This window comes from Kogia breviceps, chromosome 14, assembly GCF_026419965.1.
Source record: "Kogia breviceps isolate mKogBre1 chromosome 14, mKogBre1 haplotype 1, whole genome shotgun sequence".
Lineage (NCBI taxonomy): Eukaryota > Metazoa > Chordata > Mammalia > Artiodactyla > Physeteridae > Kogia > Kogia breviceps.
In genome coordinates, this window is record NC_081323.1 from 10,461,686 (window position 1) to 10,486,022 (window position 24,337).

At 54.2% G+C, this 24,337-nt stretch overlaps 1 protein-coding gene across 2 annotated transcripts; it reads left to right on the top strand.

Annotated features, from left to right (window-relative positions):
- Positions 1 to 1,731: 1,731 nt before the first annotated feature.
- KCNG1 (potassium voltage-gated channel modifier subfamily G member 1) lies at positions 1,732 to 23,980 on the top strand. Of its 2 annotated transcripts, none has more exons than XM_059037613.2 (3): positions 1,732 to 1,982; positions 13,087 to 13,886; positions 17,780 to 23,980. In XM_059037613.2, exons 2-3 carry the CDS (start codon positions 13,113 to 13,115, stop codon positions 18,548 to 18,550), a joined length of 1,545 nt encoding a protein of 514 aa, XP_058893596.1. In that variant the 5' UTR covers positions 1,732 to 1,982; positions 13,087 to 13,112; the 3' UTR covers positions 18,551 to 23,980. The 2 variants fall into 2 exon arrangements, with proteins under 2 accessions (XP_058893596.1, XP_058893597.1); XM_059037614.2 differs by lacking the exon at positions 1,732 to 1,982 and adding an exon at positions 6,447 to 6,712 and having other exon boundaries at positions 17,780 to 19,393.
- The last annotated feature ends 357 nt before the right edge of the window (positions 23,981 to 24,337 follow it).

Below are 24,337 nucleotides of genomic sequence, written 5' to 3' on the forward strand. Positions count from 1 at the left end.
AACAAGCCCTCCAGTGGCTTCCGATGCACAGTAAGTTTGAGAACTCCCGCTCTCCATCTTTATCCTGTGGTCTTCAGCAAGACCTACGTCTCACTAAGATGATCAACTCTGTCCTATGGGACTGTCCTAAGTACCCTTCCAACAGCTATTTCAGAAGCCTGGTCTGTCTGTGCCAGACAGTGTGGAGGATAGCACATAATCCTGGCCCTGATGGAGCTTGATGTCTAGTGGGGAGACAGAAAATAAGCAAGGAAAAAAGATATACACGCCAATTTTCAGAAGGGAGAGGAAGGCAGGGGCCTGATCCACCACACAGAGCTGTGTTTCTCGAAGTGCACTCCAGGGACCACCTGAGCACCAAAGCCCACACAGCCAGGCAGACCTCCTTTCCTACACGCCCCCCAATACTCCTCTCCAGTGTCCCTGCTGCCCCTCAAACACACCTCTCTCTCTCGGGCTTCGGGGCCATTGTCTTTGCGGTTCCATCTTACTGGGAAAGCTCTCTTCCCAGATCTTCCAAAGATGGGCTGCTTCTCCTTGTTCAGGGCTCAGTGTAAATGTCGCCTCCCCCTAGGTCTAGCTAGAGCAGTCTCTCCCCTCACTCCATAGCCCCACCACCTGCTCGGGCAGGAATTCCTCCCCGACCTTCTCACAGCCTCCAATCTTGCGCCTCAGCGGCTTTGCTGGTTCTGCCTCTCTCCCAACGGAAAGTGAGTTCTTGGGGGCAGCTCCTTGTGGCGGTGGCCTCTGCGGCACCGGTGAGCCGTGACACCCTAACCCTATTCCTCTTCGTGCAGTCCCAGAAAGAGCAGCCACAGGCCGGGCTCAGGGCAGGGTTCCTTCACGGCCTTGCTGGGTTCTCTGATGGTGAGAAAGGGCGGTAGAGACTGGAAGGAAAAGAGGAAAGCGGGCTGCGAGGCCAGCGACCCTAAAAGGCCTAAAAGGCCGGCTCTGCGGTGACGCCCTCTCTCGGGCAGAGCCCTCCAACCCAACCCCCAGCAAGAGCGCGACTCCTACCAATTCCGAGGCGAGGCGTCGCTCTCAGCCGGCTCGGGACCCCAGGGCCCGGTCCGAGTGCCCCGCGTCGGCTGGGGGTGCTGGCAGCTGGGCCACGCGGACTCCGGGGCGGTGGCGCACAGGGACTTGGAGGGAAAGGCACCTGGCGCGGCACGTGCTGTCCCTAGGAAGTTGCCGCAAGGCGCGTGCAAGTCCCTGGCCCGCAGTGGCACGAGGGGCCCAAGGGCAACGGCGCACTCGGACCTCCAGGGAGAAGCACAAGACCGGGCCCGTGGTGCGTGCGGCCCCGGGGCAGCGGAGCGTGGAGGCTTTACGTGGCACGTTGGCGCCTGGGGCAGTGACGCGAGGGGTCCAGGGCCAGCGGGCACTCGAACCTCCGGGGGAAGCACCTGACCCCAGGAGGCTGGCGCGCGGCGGGTCGAGTGCATCCCGAGGGCGGCGCAGCGCGGGGACCACGAGGGCAGGCGGGCGGAGGGGCGCGGGCGGGAGGGCGGGGAAAGGGGAGAGGGCGGCGGCTGGGCGCTCGGCGCGTGCGGTCCGGGCAGGGGCTCGGGAAGGAGCCCAGCGGAGCGCTGCACATCCGAGGGGCCGGGCTCGGCCCTGGGCCGCCCGGACGCCTGGGGTCGGCGCCGCGTGGCCCCCGCGTTCCTCGCCGCCGCCCGCGCTCCCCGCCCCGAGCGCCGCCCCTCCCTCCGGCCCGCCTCCCGCCCCGCTCCCTCCCTCCCTCGGCGGCTGCCTAGCTGCGCTCCCGGCGCACTCGGAGCCCGGCGGGGACCGGGAGGCAGAGGCGGGTGGCCCTGGGTCCGAGTGCCGGAGCCGAGCGGGGCCCGGGGGCCGAAGTTTGCCGGCGGCTCCGGGAGGTGGCGCGGGTGGCTTCCAGCCCCTGGTCGTGTCCTCGCTGGGACCCGCCGGCGAGCCGCGGCCCGGCCAACTCCGCGGTGGGGACGCTGTGCCGCGAACTTGAGGTGGGAACTTGGCGCGCTGCGGCCTCTCCGAGCACCGCCGGACTGGCGGACTCGGGCTCCGGTGGGGGGAGATGCACGTGGCCGTGGCCCCGGCGCCCCAGAGGGGACCCCGAAAGCCACTGAGGGGGGCGGCCGGGACGACGGAGGACCCGGGAGCAGCTGCGGGCGGTGGGGGGGAGCGCGTTTGCCACGGTCATGGTGCGGGTCCAGCTTCTTTTCTTCCCGGGGGTCCCCGGGGTGCGAAGTGACAGGGCAGGAGGAGGGGGGGCACATCCCGGCTGTGGCAGAGGTTTCTCGCCGTCTCGCTGGAGGATCCAGGGAGGAGGGAGTGTTGGGGGGAGGTGGTAGGGGGGCGTCTGTCACTCGCTTATTCACTCCATCTTTAGGCACCGAAGGGAGCATCCCGTCAGTGGGCTTTATTGAGTCACTCATTAACGCCACAAGCTTTTATTGAGCGCCCACTGTGTGCTGGGCTCTGGGGACTCCTCAGCCTCCGGGGCTCCCTACCCAGAAGGGGCTCAGCCTGCATGGATCGGAGTCTTCGGATGAGCAAGGAAAAGAGAGAAGTTCATTCATTCATTCATGGATTGGACAAAGATTGGCTGAGCACCTACTGCGCACAGCTCACCATGCCAAGTGCCCAACGTTCATTATTTCATTCATTTAACAGTTCTTGAGGCACTGTGCTGAGGAGAGAACCGTGAAGGAGAGGGATGGGCTGGGGGCAGGAGAGGATGGAAGCCAGCTTGCAGCTTGGAGAGCATCCCCCCTCCCCATGTGTGTAGGCAGAATGTCACAGGACAGGTTGCAGAACGGCCTTTCCCTGGTTCGCCTACTGCCTTCATTCTCAAGGGGAGGCGGGGAGGCTGGAATAGGTTGTTGGATAAGAAGAAAAGGTCTTTAGAAAGCTCTTTAGGGGAGGGTGGTAGTGGAGAAGGGGGACTGAGAAACACTGATCTAACCACACCGATGAAGGGAGGCTCCCACCGATGGGGTGTAGTAGTTAAGTTGTCCATTCAGCAGGCATCATTTTCTTAAGCCCTTGCTCTCCTTAAGTACATACAGGGTGCCAGGCACCAGAGTCACCAAGGAGAACGAGACGGACACAGAGACCCTGTTTGCTGACCCCTCAAGACAAATGCAGGGGAGGTGGGAGGAGAGAGTAGGAACTGCTCTGATTCATTGTGTGTGTGTTCAGGGGGGAGGGGCTGCTTCTGATTCTATGAATCTAAGCAGAGGTTTATTCACTAGGGTGTGTTTGATACCCACACACATGACTGCAGTCAGAGTCACTTCAGGGAGCCCCCCCCCCCCCGGAGCACATTTCCAAGGCAGATTTGGCACTGCTGGAGCCCCAGCCCCAATGCTGGAGCCAGGGAGCTTGACCCTGTGTCCTCTGTCTTAGAGCTCTGCAGAGGCACCTGCCTAGCTGGGAGGGAGGGAGGGTGTGTCTGAAAGACAGGTGAGGATGGCCCCTGGGCATTGCCCTCACCAGTCATTCCCTAAGCCAGCCCATTCCAGTGGAAAGATGTCTGCCATGGGACCCACTCCGAACCCGCAGGGGACTGTGAGTGTGCTAGAAACAAGACAGCCCCGATTCCTGTCCCAAGCCTTGAGAACCCAGGCCGGGGGAGTCCCGGAGTATGACTGGGGCAGATCTGGAGGCTAAGCGCCTGTCCCACTGCTGTTCTGAATTCTCTGCACCAGCCACACAGCTGGGCTCTAGCAAGAGATGAGGGAGATGCCCCAGGGAACAGAAGAGCAGGGAGATGTGTCCTGGATGTAGGGCTGAGAGAGACTCAAACCGAGACTAAGGAATTAACCCCCTGGACCCCTAAAAGGTGTCTTGACTGGGCCCGCTTTTCTCCACATCCCCCTTCCGAATATGTGAGGAAGGGTCAACGTTTCCGGTTGCCAAAGATACAGGGTCTGGGAATCCACTCTTGGTTGGCTCATTAAACCCAGAGATGGAGCCCCTGGGTGGAAAATGGTGGCTGGAGAAGCCACTCTAAAGAGAATTCACATAAAGGGGGAGGCAAGAAAGTCTAGCTGCAAGCACTCAATCCCTGCTGGCCATTTTTGTTCCATTACAGCCAGTATTTGATTGACAAAGTCAGAACATGGAGTGAATGTGCTCCAGATAGGATCCGAATGGTGCCTCAGCTCTTCCCCTGCCCTGCGGTCACAGCCTCACACCTGCGTCTCCCCAGGCGGGCGGGCGGGCACGCCGTGCTCTCCCTCGTTCCTTCCTCCCTTCCCCGCCGCAGCTGACCACAGACACGCGGCCTCAACACTTGCTGAGGAATAAGAAACGAGGGGTGGCTTAAGCCGGTGTCCCCTTCCTGCAGCCCCGTGGTCCTCGCTGCTCTCCAAGCCTGTGCCTCTGCTTACGCCTGTGTTCCCAAACTGGGGGGCTGCAAGGAGGCAAAGAGAAACGGACCTTCCGGCTCCCACCCCAAAGCCCCTCCTGGTAGAAGGCAAACTGTTATTTTGCTAGAAGCAGAGTAGAGAGGTTCCAGAGGCTGCCTCTGTCTGGGGAGAGGGGCGTCTCCGGCATGTTCTCTCTTTGGGGGTGGTGGGGTGGAGGAAAGAGCCCAGCTCCCAGCAAATATCCCCCACCCCCACCCCAGTGACTTGGGCCCCAGCTCGCAGGAAGCAGGGCTGAGGTCCAGCCTGGTTGGATTGTAACGAGGGAGGACAGGAGGGAACCGAGGAAGATGGATTCCCCACGCGGGCACAGCATCTCACAGAGATCCAGCATGCCAGGACCTGGGCCAGCCTAATGGCTGGATCTGTTTGGATTAACGTTTTAATTGAGGATTAATGCGGCGTGACCCATCTCTGAGTCAGCCCAGCCAGGAGCCCTAACCCTGACCGATGAAGCTGCCCCCGGCAGGGGAAGGGCCGCATGGAGAGATCCGTGGGGGTGCCCTCGACACCCGCACAGGGTCAGGGGAATCACACAAGTTGGCAGGTGTGGAGCGGGGTGGGCGGAAAGAAACCAAAGACCGAGGAGCTCAGGAAAAACTGCTTTTTTTTTTTTTTTTTTTTTTGAGAGTTGCATTGCACTTGGTTCATTTCTTACTGCCACCTATTACCACCAATGTAGTGGCCGAAAGCAACACATTTATTATCTTACAGTTTGGGGGGCATCAGAAGTCCAAATGGGTCTCATTGGGCTGACATCAAGGGGGCGGCAGAGCTGTGTTCCTTCTGGGGGGAGAATCCGTTTCTGCCTTTCCTAGCTGCTGGAGGCTGCCTGCCTCCTTGGCTCCTGGCTTCTCATCCTTCCAACCTCTGCTCCTGTCATCACGTCTCTTTCTCTGAGCCTGATCCTCCTGACTCCCTCTTATAAGGACCCTTGCGTGACATTGGGCCCACCAGTCGATCCAGGGTCATCTCCCCATCTCAAGGCCCTCGGTTTAATCACAGCAGCATAATCTCTTTTGCCACGTTAGGTAACATATTCACAGGTTCCACCCAGGGCTTGGGACATGGGCAGCTTTGGGAGGCCACTATTCTGCCAAGCACGGGAACATGCCTCATCAGTTTACGTTGCTGACGGGGAAACTGAGGCCCAGCCAAGCGAGCGACTTGACTTCAGTGCCAGGTGAGATGGAGAGCCGGCACTGAGGTCCAGCCCTCTGGAAGGAGTCGGCTGCTTCACATTCCTCCTCTGAGAAAGGAAATGCGAGGGGAGGAGCGGGCAGGGGAGGTGCCGAGCGTGCTGTGCAGAAGCCATTCTAGCAAGCACAGAGCCCTTCTAATGTGCCAGGCACGGCTCCAAGCACTTAGGAGGAGAGTGCGATGATTACCCCCACTTTACAGCTGAGGACACTCAAGCACAGAGAGGTGGAGTTATTTGCCGAAGGCTGCACAGGTGGTAAATGGTGAGCCAGGCAGCGTGGTCCAGAGGCCACACCCTCACCCCCGGCTGGTGCCTGTCTACACCGTAGGAGAGTTCTGCCCAGAGACCAAAATGGCAACTGAGAACTTGACGCAAGCAGGAGTTTTATCGATTTCTTACTCTGCTCTTGTGCAAATACGCAGTAGGAATAAAGATGTTTCCCCAGCTCTGGGCAGTTGCCTGCTTCTCCCCATCCGCAAAGACTTTTCCAAAGCTTGTGCATAGAAAATAGAGACGAGAGACCCCGTCTCTGGCTTGCTCCTGGGGCTGGACACCCTCCCCGCTCCACCAGGAATGAGCAATGCAGGGGCCCAGTAAAATGCAGAGTCAAAGAGGTTTGCTCAGAATCCCACAGACCTAGTTGGAGTCTGGTTTCATCACCAGAGTCATGAGTTTTCACTTCTCAAAGCCTCAATTTCCTCATCTGTAAAATGGGGGTGTTGATAGTAACACCTGCCTCTTAGGGAAGGACGTGGGCTCGCACAGTTCAGGCTCTTCCACGGCGCCTGGCGCCTGGCGTGTGATTATGGGAGGCTGTGACGTGTGTTGCTAGAGCACTGTGAGTGGTTGCTGCTCTCTCTGCATTCCCCGCCTCCCGCTCAGAAGAGGGCCAGGCCTAGGGCTGGAAGAGTGGAGTCGAGAGAGGACAGCAGTTCGTCAAAACCCTGGAGAGACCCAAGAGGTGTCTTAGTTGGGATCAGCACATAACAGTTTGTGGAATCCTTCCTGTCCTTGATGGGACGTGGCCGTGGGGCTGAGAGATCGAGTGACAGTGATCATACCTGCAGCAAACCTCCATCCACCACATCCTCATAACAGCCCGGTAAGGTCAGCACGCTTATCCCCACTTTATAGGGGGGAACAGGCCCAGAAGAGGGCCGGCACCTCAGTAGGTGCGGACGGCTGTATCAGGCCGAGTGGGTATTAACAAAAGCCTGACTTAGACCTTCCTCCCATCCTGCTCCCCACGCCTGAGTCCTACCCCCCAGGCCCTGCAGCCCGCCCTCAGTCAGATGCTGAGCACAGAGCAGCCTCATGGTGGGGTGGGGGCTGCCCCTCAGAACTCCTCCTGGCTTCAATGCTCATTTCTCTTTGGAAATGTATACTCAGCCCTCCATCACAGCTCATGAACTTCATCTTTCTCCCAGGAAGAGGGAAAAGAAATTGCATGGGGAGTGTCATCGGATCTGTGGGCTCACAAAGGGGCATTTGATCAAGGCAGCCCCAGTGCACAAGGTTTTTCTCTCTAAACAGAGGGTCTCCACTTCTCCAGTGCAGCTCCCCTAGCGTGGGATCCACAGAGCCTTCCAGAACCCCAAGGAGATTGAGCAGTTGGGCAGGGGGCTTCCGGCCAAAGCCCAGAGCAGCTAGAGGGTCTGCAGGCTTTCCCGGCCCCTCCCTTTCCTCTCTCTCAAACGTCAGCAGGCTCTCAGGGAGCCTTGGAAAATGCCAATTCCTGGGCCTCTCCCTTGGGGATTCTGACGGAGAGGCTCTGGGGAGGGGCCTGGGAGTCTAACTCCACTAAGTCCAGGGAGAGTCCGAACGCAGTGGCTTGATTTTTTTCGTATTCTTCTTTTTTCTAAAACCTGGATTGAAACCCACGGTTGTGTTACCCACACTCTACCTCATACCACTCTTCATCACTGGCCTGTGCCCGGCCACCTGAGTCACCGTCCCCTTCATTCCAATCCCCTTGCTTATTCCCTTCCCCCTGCCTGCCCAGGCACCCTCCCTGTGGTTGATAGAGGTCCTTACATGTGCTCAAGTCTTTGTAAAATATGTAATGTTGTGTGTGTGTGTTCATTTACATAAATAGCATAGTGCTATAAACTTCTGTCTCTTTTTCCACTCGGCACCATGTTCTTAAGATCTAAATGTGTTGCTAAACCTACATCTAGTCCGTTGCTTCTAATTCCTGTGCAACCTCCGGGCATCCACCATCTGCATCGCTTGTTCATTTCCCCCCCGGGAGGGACACTGGGAGACCTCCGAGCACCAAAGCAACACAAGCTGCACATTCCTGTGCCTTGTTCCTCCTCGCTTAGATATGAGTCTCCAGAAGCAGATGCCGAGTCAACTATTTGAGTGTAAATAATATATTACAGACAATGTCTATCACAACCCCTATGGACCCAGGTCTGGGGAATATACCAAAGAGTGGGTTTCCGGGGTCATAAGGTACATTCCCCTCAGTACCCCTGATGGCTTTCCCAGAGGCTATACCAGACTGCACTCCCTCCAGCAACGGGCTCTGGGCGTCAGACAATGCTGGGTTCCAGTCCTGCTTGATCAGGCAAGAAAGGAGTCACAGTTGCCTGGTGGAGGGGGAGGACGGCCAACCCCCTTCATAGCTAATAATAGCTATAGGACCCTCGCTGAGGGTCCACAGGGTGTCAGGCACTGGGCCAAGCACATCACCTGTGAAATCTGCTTTAGTCCTCAGCATAACTCAGGGACGTTGGAGCAACTCATATTCCCATTTTACAGAGAAGGAAACTGCAACTCAGAGGCAGGACATGACTTTTCCAAAGTCACAGGGTGACTGGGCTTGAACCCAGATGTTCAGACTTCAGAGCTAGTGGGCTCTTCTGCTTCCCCGTCTTGGGGTAATCAGCAAGTTGCCCCCCCCAAGCTGGAGTCTAACTAGATTTTTCTCAACATCCCCTGTATTTGTCTCCTATTGCTACTAGAACAGATCACCACAAACTGAGTGGTTTAAAACAACACGAACTTCACAGCATTGTAAATCAACTATACTCCAAAAAAAATTAATTAATAATTTTAAAAAACACGAACTTACTACCTCACACTTCTGGAGAAGAGAGGTCTCAAATGGGCATTCCAGGACTAAAATAAAGGTGTGGGCAGGCTGCGTTCCTTTCTGGAGGGTCTAGGGGAGAGTCCATTCTTTGCCTGTGTTGGCTTCCAGAGGCTGCCTGCTTTCCTTGGCCCACGGCCCCTTCCATCTTCAAAGCCAGCATTGGCCAGTCGGGTCTTTCTCGCAGCGTTGCATCACTTTGATGCACCCTCCTACCTCACTCTGCCATCTTTTAAGGACTCTTGTGGTTGCATGGGGCCCCATAGAATCCAGGAAAATCTTCCCACCTCAGAGGAAGCTGATTAGCAACCTTATTTCCATCTGTAAGCTTGATTCCTGCTTGCCACATAATCTAACATATTCAGAGGTTCTAGGGATTCGGATAAGGACATGGACATCTTTGGGGTGGGGCAGGGTGGGGATTGGAGGGATTATTCTGCCTACCATAGCCCCCCTAGTGGTGTCTACCCACTCTGACCACTCGGGCCTGGGGTGGAGCTTCAGCAGGGAAGTGGGTGCTGGGCGGCGGGCACTGAGCACAGGACTTCTGGGCTTCGCCATATCTCTGCTAGCCTGGCCCTCCTGCCCACCCCAGCCCAGCCAGGTCAGAGCTACCAGCTAATACCATCCCCTCTCTGACCACACGTGATCATCAGGTCAGCTTTGGTGGTCTGACACCACCCATCCATCCATGTGCGAGGCCCCCATCCCTGCTCTCTCTCCCTGATTTGCCCACACCCTCTCCTGTCCATCATCCCACAGCCAGGAAAGGCTGCCTCCAACTCTGGCCTCATCACAGCACCACCTATCGGTCACCTGGGTGAATGGCATCACAAATCATCCTGCAGCCTAGTCTTTCCCCCTCACCACATTCCAGTCCTGCAGCACGTCCTGTCAGCTCTTCCACCAAAGTCCACCCCAAATCCATCCAATTCTCCAGACCCCTCCACTGATCCAAACCTCGATGGTCTCTTTCCAGAATGACTACAAGGGCTTCCAACCCAGCCTGAATCTTCTCCTGGGGAATGCCTCGCCCACGAGGAATAAACCCCAGTTCCGTCTGATGCCTGCCGATGCCCCCCCACACATCTTCTACCTTCCCGTCACTCAACTCTGCCCAGCCACTCGGGCTTCACTTTGGTTTTTGGTCATCCAAGCCCATCCCCAGGTCGGGGAGCAGGCTCTTCCCATTCCCACCACCTGAGACACCCTCCCCCAGGTCCTCCCAGGGCTGGCTCTGCCCCCAGGGTCCCCTCCTCCGAGAAGCCCTCCTGGGTTAGCCCTCCAGCTAACATTGACCCCCAGTCATTTCCATCTGTCACCTTGTTCTGTTTTCGTCACAACACTCACTACAGCCTGTGTACTTATTTAGAGACTGTCTCCCCCACTAGAATGTCACCTCCGTGAGGGCAGGGCTGGGTCTGTCTTGCCCTCTGCTGTGCCTCCAGACCTAGCTCAGTCCGACACATGATAAGTGTTGACTGAATGAATGACAGCTCCCTCAGGACTCCTCATCATCATCCCCACCATCGAAGCCCCTTTCTCAAATGGCTTCCTTTTCCCAAGTAGACATATAGATCCTAAGAGGCAAAATCATTGAATTTCACCATGCTCGAGAACTGACAGACCTAACACTGTAGGGAAATTTTAAAAGATCAGCCTTTTTGTGAGGGTATCAGGCTGGGTGAAAAGCATTATATTCCAGAAGCAGGACTTTGGAGGCTGTTTGATCTATGATCCTCACCCGAGACTCTAGCGTGCAGAACTGTCACCCCACACCCATCAGACTGGGTAACCCCAAGACCAAAGGCCCAGGAGAAGTGTGCCCACCCCTCGCTTAGCAAATTCCAACACCTGGGCCTCCCCAGGGCCCTCTGGCCCTCTGCATACAAGCAGCCTGAACGAAGCATGCTTTTTCTCTCCTCTCCATTACTAACAAGTCTCTGAGTCAGGACAACTTTCCACACAGGAGGCTGAGGCTTTAACTCACAATTGACATGGGCCATGAGAGAAAAAAAATGAGGAATCGTTAATTGGGGGAGCTTTCTGCTGGAGGGAAATCAAGGAGGGTTGAAAGAAGAAATTCTGCAAGAAGAGAAGTGATTACAGATGTGGGGTTTCACAAGAGCTCTCCGGGTCTTGCAGGATGAGAGGAATATTCCTTTGCCTTCATCACTATTCTTGCCAAACAGAATGTCGTTTTTCCCTCTTGTCTTTAGTGGCAAAGATAAAGCAGCAGAGCTGAAAAGCGGTCGCACTTAAAAGCGATCTTTCTCCTTCAAGGGATTCTGGCAGGCTTTGCCTGAGGAGATGAGTTCCAATTTTAGGTGAAGTTAAAAACACTAAACTCTTTAAAATCAAATCATTTTTTTCAAACATAGGTGTACCCTAGTTTTCCAAAACCTGATCTGTGAAACTATAACTTGCCCCAAAGATAAATGAGTGGAGTGATGATTGCTTTTGTGAAAGAATTTCTGTTAGGAAGGCGCCCCTTTCAGATGTGGAAACCGCCGTGGCTCCTGTTAAGCACTGCTTCTCATCCATGCAGGGCTGTGTGTATGTGTTTGCACCCACATGTGTTTCCCCTGATCATGTCCGTAGCACAGATGGACACTCAGGTATCGGAAATAGGTTTCCATTTGTAATTGATAGGCTTTGCTGGTACCACTTGCATCCATGGGGAATTGAGCTGGGGGGAGGAATGGTGATTTTTAAAAGCAAAGTATTAGACTCTTACTACTTTTCCCTAGATCAGCTGAATTCTGGAGAGCTCTGTTGCTGTCATCTCGGGGTCTCAAACTCAGATGCCTGCAGGGGCCAGGAAGGAAACATACATGAGAGAAGTAAAGTGGGTGTTAGGAAGACAACAGGGATGGGTAGGGACTGTGGTAGATTGTAGCATTCATGCCCTGCCTAAAGGGGGCAGTCATTTCTCAGCTGGAATTTGGGCCAAATATTACCAGATAGTCTGATTTTTCAAAAGGGACCAAGATATACGAATTTTTACATGAAATGTCTCCATTTTCAAAATCTTCTCCAAGCCAGGCAAAATATTTGTGAACCAAATGCAGCCCATGAGCTATGAATGAATAAGCGATCTCATTCTAGTGGCACAAACCCTTAGCTTTGAGGGCTGGGAAGGAAGAAGTCTATAGAAGCTGAGGTTTTGACTTCAGTTTCTCAGAAGTGCTCTCATCGTGTTGGCCTCAGCAACAGGAAATGTACTCATTTGTTGAGCATTTCTTGGAGCTTTTACACTGCTGGGCACAGAGATTCAGAGATGAGTAAAGCACACTCTTCCCCCAGGGAGCAAGCAGTCTACTCAGGAGCCAGGCTTGCAACCAGATCATTCGAAAACAGGTGACAAGTGCAGTGAAGATAAATGGGGGGGGAGGGGTGGCTGACATTCGATTTAGCTGGAAGAGCCAAGGAGGGCTTCCTGGAGGAGTGAGCATGCCTGTCCAATTCATTCCTGTATCCTCAAGATGATGTTTACTGATACATGAGCTAACATGGCACTGTTGTGATAACTGTGCATGTTTTGGACATTGACCCTGATTTATGGCAAGTGATACCAGTTTTCCATGTATGGAAGGAATACAAGGTGTCCATTTGAGTTAAATACTAATAATAACAGTAGACAGTGGGAGTTCTCTGGGGGCCTAGTGGTTAGGCTTCCAGGCTTTCACTGCCACAGCCCGGGTTCAATCCCTGGTTAGGGAACTGAGATCCTGCAAGCCACGTTGCATGGCCAAAAAATAAATTAAATAAAATAATTTTAAAACTAATAGTAGACAGCAAGTATTGAGTACCTACCATGTCCCAGGCACTGTATTAAGTGGTCTTAGACAGTATATAATTCATTGAATCCTCTCAGTAATCCTGTGAAGTAGATCATATGGTCATACCCATTTTACAGATGAGGAATTGAAACACATTGAGGTTGAGTGACTTGCCCAGGCCACGTGGCTCCAAAATCTATGCTCGTAACCACAACAGCAGACAGGCATTTATTGCTCACAGTTCTGGAGGCTGGGAGTCTGAGATCAGGGTGCCAGCGTGGTCGGGTTCTGATGGGGGCTCTCTTCCTGACTTGCAGGTGGCTACCTTCTCACTGTGCCCTCACATGGGACCTCTAGTGTCTCTTCCTCTACTTATAAGTGCACTAATCCCACCACGGGGGCTCCACCCTCATGACTTCATCTAAACCTAATCACCCCCCAAAGGCCCCACATCCTAATACCAACTCATGGGAGGTTAGGGCTTTTCCCCCTGTGAATTTGGGGGAACACAGTCCACATCAGCAAATATCTGCAGAATCAGCATCATCTGCGGAGACTCAGGAGTCACTGTGGGTCTTTCCTCCCCACTCCCCGCAGGCCCGAGAGGGATGTGAAGGCCCAAAATGACCCTCTTACCGGGAGACAATTCTGATTACGACTACAGCGCGCTGAGCTGCGCCTCCGATGCCTCCTTCCACCCGGCCTTTTTCCCCCAAAGCCAATCACTCAAGGGCGTCTTCTACCGCCGAGCCCAGCGGCTGCGGCCACAAGACGAGCCCCACCAGGGCGGCCAGCCAGAGGACCGCAGGCGCCAGATCATCATCAACGTGGGCGGCATCAAGTACTCGCTGCCCTGGACCACGCTGGAGGAGTTCCCGCTAACGCGGCTGGGCCAGCTCAAGGCCTGCACCAACTTCGACGACATCCTCAACGTGTGCGATGACTACGACGTCACCTGCAACGAGTTCTTCTTCGACCGCAACCCGGGGGCCTTCGGCACCATCCTGACCTTCCTGCGGGCTGGCAAGCTGCGTCTGCTGCGGGAGATGTGCGCCCTGTCCTTCCAGGAGGAGCTGCTCTACTGGGGCATCGCCGAGGACCACCTGGACGGCTGCTGCAAGCGCCGCTACCTGCAGAAGATCGAGGAGTTCGCCGAGATGGTGGAGCGGGAGGATGAGGACGACCCGCTGGACAGCGAGGACCACGACAGCGAGGGGCCCACGGAGGGCGAGGGCCGCCTGGGCCGCTGCATGCGGAGACTGCGCGACATGGTAGAGAGGCCGCACTCAGGGCTGCCCGGCAAGGTGTTCGCCTGCCTGTCGGTGCTCTTTGTCACCGTCACCGCCGTCAACCTCTCCATCAGCACCTTACCCAGCCTGAGGGAGGAGGAGGAGAAGGTAAGAGCCCAGGACCACTCTCCTCCCAGAAGTGCACAGCCTTCTCACCTGCACTGTCACCTCCTCCAGGAGGTCTTCCCTGAGTGCACTGGCTGAGCAGCACCCCAGTCCATCATGGTGCTTACATATGTTTATAAGTGTGTTTACACGTGTGTTGCCCGTCTCCACGTTCAAACACAAGCTCCATGTCACAGGTCTGCGCTGTGCCCCGCCCCCCCCCCCCCACATTGTCCAGCAGGGAGGAGGCACTCAGCCACTCTCTGCTGGATGGATGGATGATGTGATTTATGATGTACCTGGCCCCAAGCTAAGCACGTGACATATACCATCAAAATTTATTTCACCAACTTGCATCCTTTCTCAGCCTTCCTAATTCCCTTTCATGAAAATATCCCAGAAAGCTTTTTTGGGTCCCGAATATGATTTTTATTGATAGATGTGTGTGTGTACACATGACCTCAAATAGTGAACATTTCTTTCTGTTAAATAAGAGAATTCCCATAAAGTGTTTACTCCAGGGCCTGACGGGGTGTGTGTCCAATTCTCAGGGATACCACTCACTTAGCCAGCAGCTACTAGGAGCCAAGGGCTGGGCTGCCACTTTGCCTGCTTCTTATCTTCTCAGCGAATCTTCCAGCATCCTGGTATGGGAGGTGTTCTCGCACCCACCTGACAGCTGAGAACACTGAGGCAAAGCAGCTTGCCCAGACGCAGGTCTGACTGAGTCCCTAGTCTGGTTCTTAAAAATGGAAGTATAGGTGCCACATGGCAGCCTGGGACCTCATCTAGCCCCACAGTTCGGCCTCCTTATGTATGAGACGCTCAGCCTTTGAGTTGGGACCCTTTCCCCATACATAGGGGTTCTGGAAGCAAGTCTCAAGACAGACCAAAAGGTTCAGATGGTGCAAATGGCGTAGGCATTGGAGAAATAGGTAGTATGGCGGTAGGAACTCAACATAAATATCATGCCAGCCAGCATTTATTGAGCACTGGCTGTGTACCCTGCATGTGCTAGGGGCTTTACATGAACTCTCTGATCAAACATTAGAACCACTCACCATGTGAGGGTTTTTCCGCACACATATATTATGGAAAAAGTAGCAATAGTGTTGCATTTATAACTCACAGGGAGTTTCTGGCACTTCTTTTTTAATACATTGAATTTTTAAAACCAGTGTTAAGAAAACAGCACTCAGCCGGTAAAATGAACTTTTGAGAAGTATACGGGGTAGTGATGAAGGGGGCAGGGCTAGAGGCAGACGGCCTGAATTTGAATCCCACTTCGTCCACTCTGGCTGTGTAACTGTAGGCAAGTTACTTAACCTCTCTGTGCCTCAGTTTCCCTACATGTCCAAGAGGCTGTGAACAGCCTCACCTCACAGCACTTGAGGGTTCAGTGAATGGGTCACGGGAAGTGATTGGAACATTGCCTGGCGATGTGCGTGCAGGAAGTGCTCGCTGTGAGGACTATACGTGCCTACCAAAAAAAGAGAAAATGCCCGTCATTTAAGACCTGTCTGGAAGCACCTGTATTTAGTGTAGATTTCTTCTGGGCTCCAACATACACCATACTGATTTTATCAGGAAAATACTAACAGAGCCACGGTTTTATTCAACTTCTGATACTTGCTTGAAAAAAAAAAAATACCTGGCCTCTTCATGACTCAGTAAAAATACTGTTCTTCTGCTTCATTTGGGGGACCAGTGGGGTTCACTGTTTCACCTGAGTACACGTTTGAGCGCCTACTGTATTCAGGCTCCACAGGGCAGACAGGGTGACCAGAGTGAGTCTCCAGATTCGGGGAGCTCAAGTCTAGGTGACAGCCCCGTGACCATAAGTATGACACACAAGCCAAGGGGGCTCTTGTGAGAGGACCACCAACTGTGCTGGGGATACTTGGAGGGGAAGCACTCCAGGAAGGCTTCCCAGAGGAGGGGGCTTCCTGTCCCAGAGGTCTGAGACCTCAAAGCCTCACCGAGTACTAAGTCATCTCTCCAGCCTCTCACGTATTCCTAGAGAAAGAGCTAGCAGAGCAGGTCTGGTAGAACCCAGCTGTGCCCAAGAACCGACAAGATGCCCCAGGTAGAACCATTTGTGCCTTCCCTCTCTGCCAAAGGCCCCTTTGAGGTTGAGGTCCAAACCCACTGGGGACGGTCCACCATTCAGTTGTATTGCAGACCAGAGCAACAAGCTGGCAGCCCACATGACAGATGCAGTGCACAGATGTGTTTGAGTGAACCATGGAGTGCCTTCTTTGTATCGAATTGTCACAACATTTAAAACCCAGGAGATTTCATGTAAAACTCCAAATATCCAGCTTCTCTTGAAAAATTCGGCGAGGCAGCCTCAAGACTGAATTCTCCCGGGACGGCTATCAGGGGGGCGATGAGCAAGATGGCTGTGCTCCCCAGCAGGCCTCCACCCACCTGGGCCACCTCCGCCGTTTTCCCTTTGCCTGCCTGGCCTTCACCCGACACCCCGTCTAAACACCAGGCCAGGGCTCCTCCATCCATCCTGGTAACAAATATGAATTGATCACTGGGCACGTGCTGGGCCTTTCCAGACACTGGGGTCCTGAGAGTGAACAATACACAAACTGTCCTGCCCTGGGGGGCTACAGTCTCCTGGGACAGTGGGGCAGGCGGGCAGGGCTGAGACAGACGATAAACATGGTAAATCAGTAACTTATTGAGCATATTAAAAGATGATGAGCATTACGATCAAATAGAGCAAGATAAGGGGAATCGGGGTACCGGACAAAGTGGGGGGGGGGCATTTAAACAGGGCAGGTCCCAAGAGCCCTCCCTGGGAAGGTGATATGGAAGCAAAGAGCTGGAGGAAGGGAGGGCAGAGCAATACGGGTGTCTGGGGGAAGAGGAATCCTGCAGGGAAAGTCAAGAAAAGTCAACGCTGAGCTGGGGGTGAGCCCGGGGTGTCGGAGGAGCAGTGAGGAGGCCCCTGGGGCTGCAGCAGGTGAGCGAGGCGGGCAGGGCGCAAGGAAGTGGGAGAGGTGGTGGCTTGGCCATCTGTGCCCCTGGGGGACTTGAGCCATCTCTCAGAGCCATGGAGGATGCTCAGCAAGGAGGGACAGGATCTGATTCATGTTCTGAGTCCCTCTGGCTGTGCGTGCGAAATGGACTGCAGGGACTAGGGAGCCCAAGGAGGAGGTGCTTGCAACTGTGCAAGTCAGAGGGGGCGGCGGCTGGACCCAGGTGGGGCAGTGCACAGAGTGAGAAGTGCTTTGACTCTGGAATCATTTTCAATGAAGCACCAGTGGGATTTCATGAGGATTACAGGGGAGGCGTCAGGATGAGGCCAAGTCTGTCCTGAGCACCCGGAAAAATGGGATTGCTGATCGCTAAGAAGGGAACCCACAGGTAGGCAGGTGTTCAGGCAATCAGGAGCCCAAAGAGACTAGATCTTAAATGTTCTCAACACAATAAATGGAACGATAATTATTCATATTGCAATATATAAATGTATCAGATCAACTCATCGTACACCTTAAATTTGTACACCATGTTATATGTCAATTACATCTCAATAAAAACAAATTTTAAGAAGAAAGAAATCAGGAACCCGTTTCGGGACATGATGAGTTGGAGACACCTGTCAGACATCCCAGGAGGCAGCCCGTGTGGGGTCTGGAGTTCAGGGGCGAGGTCTGGGCTAGAGGGAGATCAGGAATGGTCAGTGTGGAGATGGTACTTCAAGCCCTAGGTCTGCACCGGATCAACCAGGGAGTGAGCATAACCAGAGAAAGAGAGGACTCGGGGCCCGCAGGACAGGGACGAGCATCAGGCCCAAACCACCTCGCACCCGGGTAGCCCAGCCAGGACAGAGCCCCGTGCGCCTTGCTGGTGGGACCGCTGACCTCTCCCCTCTCTCCCAGGGCCAGTGCTCCCCGATGTGCCACAACATCTTCATCGTGGAGTCTGTGTGCGTGGGCTGGTTCTCCCTCGAGTTCCTCCTCCGTCTCATCCAGGCACCCAGCAAGTTTGCCTTCCTGCGGAGCCCGCTGACGCTGATCGACATGGTGGCCATCCTGCCCTACTACATCACCCTGCTGGTGGACGGCGCCGCCGCGGACCGCCGCAAGCCCGGCACGGGCAACAGCTACCTGGACAAGGTGGGGCTGGTGCTGCGGGTCCTGAGGGCGCTGCGCATCCTATACGTCATGCGCCTGGCCCGCCACTCGCTGGGGCTGCAGACGCTGGGGCTCACGGCCCGCCGCTGCACCCGCGAGTTCGGGCTCCTGCTGCTCTTCCTCTGCGTGGCCATCGCCCTCTTTGCCCCCCTCCTCTACGTCATCGAGAACGAGATGGCCGAGAGCCCCGAGTTCACCAGCATCCCCGCCTGCTACTGGTGGGCCGTCATCACCATGACAACTGTGGGCTATGGCGACATGGTACCCAGGAGCACGCCTGGCCAGGTGGTGGCGCTCAGTAGCATCCTCAGCGGAATCCTCCTCATGGCCTTCCCCGTGACCTCCATCTTCCACACCTTCTCCCGCTCCTACCTGGAGCTCAAGCAGGAGCAAGAGAGGGTGATGTTCCGGAGGACCCAGTTCCTCCTCAAAACCAAGTCGCAGCTGAGCAGCATGTCCCACGACAGTGACATCTTGTTTGGAAGTGCCTCCTCAGACACCAGAGACAACAACTGAGCCCAGAGGACACACCCCGCCACCGCCACCGCCAGGACACCCCCAGCCCTACCCGCCCTCTGAGGCTTGAAGCTATCGCCATCACTACAGAAGCCTTCAAAGGCACGTGCTGCTTCTGAGCGCAGCCCTGGCCTAGGAGTGACCGAGCCACGCCCCCGGGGGGATGTCCCAGCATCCATCCGCAGGGGGTCGCTCGTCCTCAGAGTCCAGAAGGGAAGCCCAGCACACAGCCCTGTCGGTCCCCCCACCCACCCCAGCCCCCATGCCTGTTTCCCTAATAAGGAAATGGCTTGTTCTTTCCACCATGTAAATAACACACCCAGCAAAGACGTGCTTTCTGGGGCTGCCTAGAAAAAAAATACAAACATCAGCAGCTACACGTCTGTCTTTAGTGTGGATCATGTGCAATTAAAGAAAAACGGTGAAAAAGAGAGAAAAAGCCTTCCATGGAGCTCTCTTAAGAGAGGAAACGGCGCTTCCCAGCAAGGCCAGCCAGTGTGGGAACCAGAAGTAAAAGGGCCTGGTTCCTTGGGTCCTTCATGACTGGTGGGGTCCCCGTGGGGTTGGAGGAAAACAGGGCGGGTAACTTTGGGAAACTGCTGGTAAAGACTGCAGTCCCTCACTCTTCTTTCTCTTTGGTTCCTCCCACCTCCAGGCCTCTCTTTCCCTCCTTTTTCCTTCTCTCCCATCTGCTGTTCTCCTCTTTTGCACCTTAAGGCCTGTTTCTCAAACTTTTTCCCCAAGGCACCCCTAACAGCCAAGTAGATACCAAGTCAGCATTGCTGACTACAAAGGTGAAATCACTTCATTTTCTCTTTTAAAAACATAGGGTGGATTTTTTTAATTCTACGCCACGTTTATTTTAATTTTTGAAAAAAAAATGCTTCAGACCGTTTATCTGAATCTAAATGTAAACCTAGATGACATTAGGTTGATGCTTTGGGACGGTGGACCAGTTTCCTGGGCCATCTGAGAGCATAGTCTGAAGCCCCCAAAGGCCTCCCTGGGCCCCTCAAAGACCTACAGAGCACCCACCCGACCAGGAACACCTCCCGATCTCATGCGGTGTGGATGGTGCCAGGTAGAGAGGGAGCCCCAGGACAGCCCACCAGATTTACTCTGCTTGCAGAGTTCTGAGCCCCTCGGTGCCAGTCTGGAGAGGGGGCTTGGCGCCCAGGTGGCGGTCACACGCCTGCCTTCCGCCTCACGGATACCGCAGCATCGCGGGCTTCTCCACCCCAAACGCCTGCTGCCCTGGCCCCGGCCCCTCCCCTCGGCCAGCTGCGGAAAGCAAGCTCTAAAACAAATCTGGTCCCATCACCGTCCTGCTAAACCCACAGCGGTATCCATCACGCTGAGAATAAAGAGCAAATGCCCGGCACTGCCTGGGCCTGCTGCCCTCTCCAGCCCCATATCCCACGTGTCTCTCTTTTGCTCACTCCATACAACTACGCAGGGCTCCACACTGCTCTTGAGAAGCACCCAGCCTATTTCCCGCCCTGGGCCTTCATACATTCAGATCCCTCCGCCGGGAACGCCCTTCCTGCCGAACCCTGCAGAGCTGGCTCCTCCCATCACCTTCCTGACCGCCTGCCTGTAGAATCCCCTCCAGCACGCGGGGCACTCACGCTGTCTCTCTCACCCAGCTTATCTTCTCCAGACACTTATCGGCCTCTGGAATTGCCTTGTTTATTTCTCTGCTCCTCACTTATGGTCTGTCTCCCGCCCAAGGAGGTCAGTGCTATCGTGACAGGAATTCAGCGACAGAGCTCACGGCTGACTTCCAACAGCTAGCACAGGGCACGGCAGCCAGTAGGTACTCAACAGACATTTTGCGGAATGAATGAAAGACTGAGGGGAAGCAAGAAAAAGGGCCAGAAAGTAGAAAGGCTTTTGCTTTTAACATTGGATAACGGGACTTCCGAGCACCTCTCTCTCTCTCTCTCTCTCTCTCTCTCTCTCTCTCTCTCTGTCTCTCTCGTACCCGGTGGAGAGGCAGGGGCAGCGCCACCTCTGCACACTGTACACTCAATGATGCCGACTGGAAATATCATGCAAGTCACGAGGGCCTCGTTAAAGCCTCCCCCTGACACCTGCTTCCAGTGACTCACGCCTGAAAAGTAAGTGTTCCGACTAATTAGGTCTACCTTCCCGAGCCCGGTGGGTGTCATAGAGATCAGGCACTGCTGTCACCGTAATAATACCTTAGATTTATGGAATGAACCTTTCCCCCCTCCGAAGTGGCTAAGAGAGAACGGAAGACAATTGAAAACGCAAAACAGACAGAAACGTGACACACAAAGAGCCTTTAAAACTCCAGGGAGGGGAAAGCAAATACCATTTGAGGTGGGGGGAGCCCAGACGGGCCACGCTGGGAGGGGAGTCGCGTGCCCACCACACCGAGGGCAGAGGAGCTGGGGTCACTGAGGGTCCAGGTTTCTGGCATCTTCTTGCCCAGATTCTCATCTGTGCCGGTGGCTGAGGTGGAGGCCCAGACACAGGCACCTCTCAAGACCTCCCTTGAGGGACAAAGGGGCTCGAGATACTGAACTTCACACCCAGACTGGTGCTTAAGGATCCTTTGCCCTAATTAAGAATCCGGAGGCCTCAGGACACCTAAGTAGCCACTTCTAGCACCATCATCGACTTGACCATTGTGGCTTTTCCACTCTTTTTTAGCAATATGAAGTCTGATAAAGAAGCCCAGCTAAAAATTGGACTGAATAAGGGCTGTTCTGATGGAAGTTGGGGGCACAATTCTTCCCGCGGTCCTAAGGGTACCTCCCTTTTGACCCCGGTACAGGCAGCTAACTCCATGCAGTGAAAATCACGGTGAGTGAAAATCACTGCTCTAGGGGAAACGGCAAAGCAGATCTTTCCCAAATTTGTCTTATTTTTTAGGTCACATGGACATCCCCCATCTACAGTTGAGCTCAGGACTTCCCTAAGGCTCACAGTGGAGACTAGGAGAGGCTGATTTCACAGTACAGATTCTCAGCCCACCTCTGTGGAGGGCTGAGACCTCTCATCTCAGGCACAAAATTTAAGGGGGAGTCAAAAAAAAGAACCTTAGTAATCAAGATAAATCATATTTCAATGCAATATTTTTTAAAAAAATCAAGACTAATGCTAAAAACCCATGATGAACAAAATAAAGACAGGATCTGCCTTTGCAGTTGCATGACTCTGACCCACATACCTCTCTTTAGTTCTGGTCCTGACTGGACACCCCTGCCATATCCTGCAGGACAGTTCCAGCCAGCCAAGCCAGTGCCCCAGGAAGCACAGGTGGGAGCCTTTAGCACCTGGCACCGCAGCTGCTGGGCATTGGCACCCTTCCCACTGGAGGGGATTGGAATGGCCACCAACCCCCCCCCCCCCGCTCCTACCCCAGTGAACATTTGAGAACCAGGCCCCCGCACTCATGGGGCCCGCACAGTGATCGGGAGGGAGAGAGACAGTGAAATGCAAATGGAAGAAAATAATTTCTGATGTTGGTGAGCACAGGGTGACCTGGCAGACAGCAACTGGGGCCAGAGGAGAGGTGGAGAGCAGCCCCTGAAGAGAGTCCAGGAAGGGCTTTCTGAGTAGGTGACATTGAAATGGGGACCGGGAGGAGGGGAAGGGGCAGCCATCCAAGCAGAGGGGACAGCCAGTGCAAAGCCCAGAGGCAGGGAAGCCCTGGACATCCCACCAGATGTCGAGGGAGCCTGTGGGCACATGGCCCCACTGCGAGAATCCTTCCTCCTAGGGAGAAAACTCCGATCTGCAAAGTTGACACTTTTGAACAAACGTTTCCAGAGACCTTATTCTGAGCCAGGCCCTCTCAGAGCAGCTGGGGACAAAACAATAAAACAACAGAACTGGACTCAATCCCTGCTCCAGAGGTGCTTATTATTTAATGGAGAAAAAGATACATGAATAAAAGATTTCTGCACACATGGGATGATGGGGGTGCAGGCTCTGGGAGCTGTAGGAGCATGGAGAACGACATCAACTGGGAATTCCCTGGTGGTCCAGTGGTTAGGACTCGGTGCTTTCACTGCCAGGACCTGAGCTGGGTCCCTGGTTGGGGAACTAAGATCCTGCAAGCTGCACAGCCAAAAAAAAAAAAAAAAAAAGAAAGAAAGAAAAGAAAAAAAGACATCAGCTAAAGGAAGCATGATTTTCACTCATATTTACATTTGCTAAAACGGCCTCACATACATTTTCCTCCAGAAAACAAAAAAAATAGTATTCCTCCTAACACTGGTTCTCCTATCTCTCCATCCAGTCCTGTTAACTTATATCAGGAATCTGGCCACTTAACCTCCTCCAGTGTGGTCCAGCCCCCATCCTCTCCCACGTGGATTGTTGCTGAAGCCTCCTCCTCGGTTTCCCTGCTCTCCTGCTTCCCCTCCCCTCTGTTCTCTGCACAGCACCAGACGGACCCTGTTGAAACACAACTCCGATCGTACTCATCCTCTGCACAGAGTGTCTCCCCCAACCTGGTGACATTCCATCCCACTCAGTCAAAGCCAGTGTCTCTCGCGGCCCCAGCTCCCTGACCTGGTGTCCTTGTCTCCTCCTCATCTCTCCCTTCAGCTACACCAAACTCTTTATTCAATGAACAGACCAAATACAGTCCCTCCCCAGGGCCTTTGCACTTGCTGTTTCCTCTGCCTGGAAGACTCTTCCCTAAGGTATATCCATGTGCTCCCTCTCTTTATTAGGGTCTCTGCTGAAATGTCATTTAAACAGAGAGCCCTTATCTGACCTCCTCCCCAAAGCCTGTATAAAAGACCACACTCCTAGCATGCCCCCAGTGTATTAACCATGGCTTTTCTTTTCTGTATTCTGATGCTTTGACGTCCGGGTCCTTGCAGACCCTGCAAGGACTGCTCCTTCCAGGGACAGCCAGTTCCTAGAGATGGTAAACCACTCACCCACAAGCGTGCTTTGCAAATACAAACCAGCCAATCTGGATTCCATACCCTTAGCCACCTCCTTCCACCTCCCTTTTTGGGCTCTCACACACCAGGCCACTGTCCATGTGCCCTCATCACCCCAGGGCCAGATCAGACAACCAAGCACAGACCTATGCCCCAGGGCTCGCTGAAATTTTTCAAACTAGCCAATCCTAAGCCTGCTTACCCTGCCTCACCCACTCCTTCCCTCAAAAACCTCAGTAAAGTTCTTGCCCACAATTACCCCTTCCCTCTGCCTCTGACCAGCCCTGTGCTTCCCCGTGTGTCCCCCCCACGATGTGGCATGCCCCCTTCTCTTGGGAACTATGAATATAACAAACTTTCTTTTCAATGGCAGTTGTCTCCTGATCTGTTGGCCTCGCCGTACCTGAATAATAATAAAATCTATATTTAAAACACCCAGCGCCCCTTAACCTGCTTCGTCCTTCTCTGAGAGCCTTATTATCACCCAATACTGTATCTATTTATTGCTCATGGGCTTTCTTTCTCCACTAGATGGTCAGCTCCATGAGGGCAGGGACCTGCACAGCAGTATCCCCAGCACCTGGCACGTAGTAGGTGCTCAATAAACATTTGCTGAATAAATGAATCTGTGGATCCCTTACTTCAATACAGAGTCCTACAAAATACATACACGTATCAACCGTATTTGTTCATACATACGGTGGCATGACTCATCACAATCTATTCCTGTAAAAGGGCGCCACAATTAAGCAGTCAAATAACCCACCCCCACCCCCAGGTCACCCGAGGATTTCTGCTTGGAAACCATCTCCACCATGTGAATTTATTTTATTTTATTTTTTTGGCCACTCTGCAT

Bases quoted from the DNA above. Each gene is read 5' to 3' on its own strand.
- KCNG1 (XM_059037613.2), top strand. From the start codon at position 13,113: ATGACCCTCTTACCGGGAGACAATTCTGATTACGACTACAGCGCGCTG. The intron at 13,887-17,779 runs GTAAGAGCCCAG...CCTCTCTCCCAG, and splicing joins TGAGGGAGGAGGAGGAGAAG to GGCCAGTGCTCCCCGATGTG.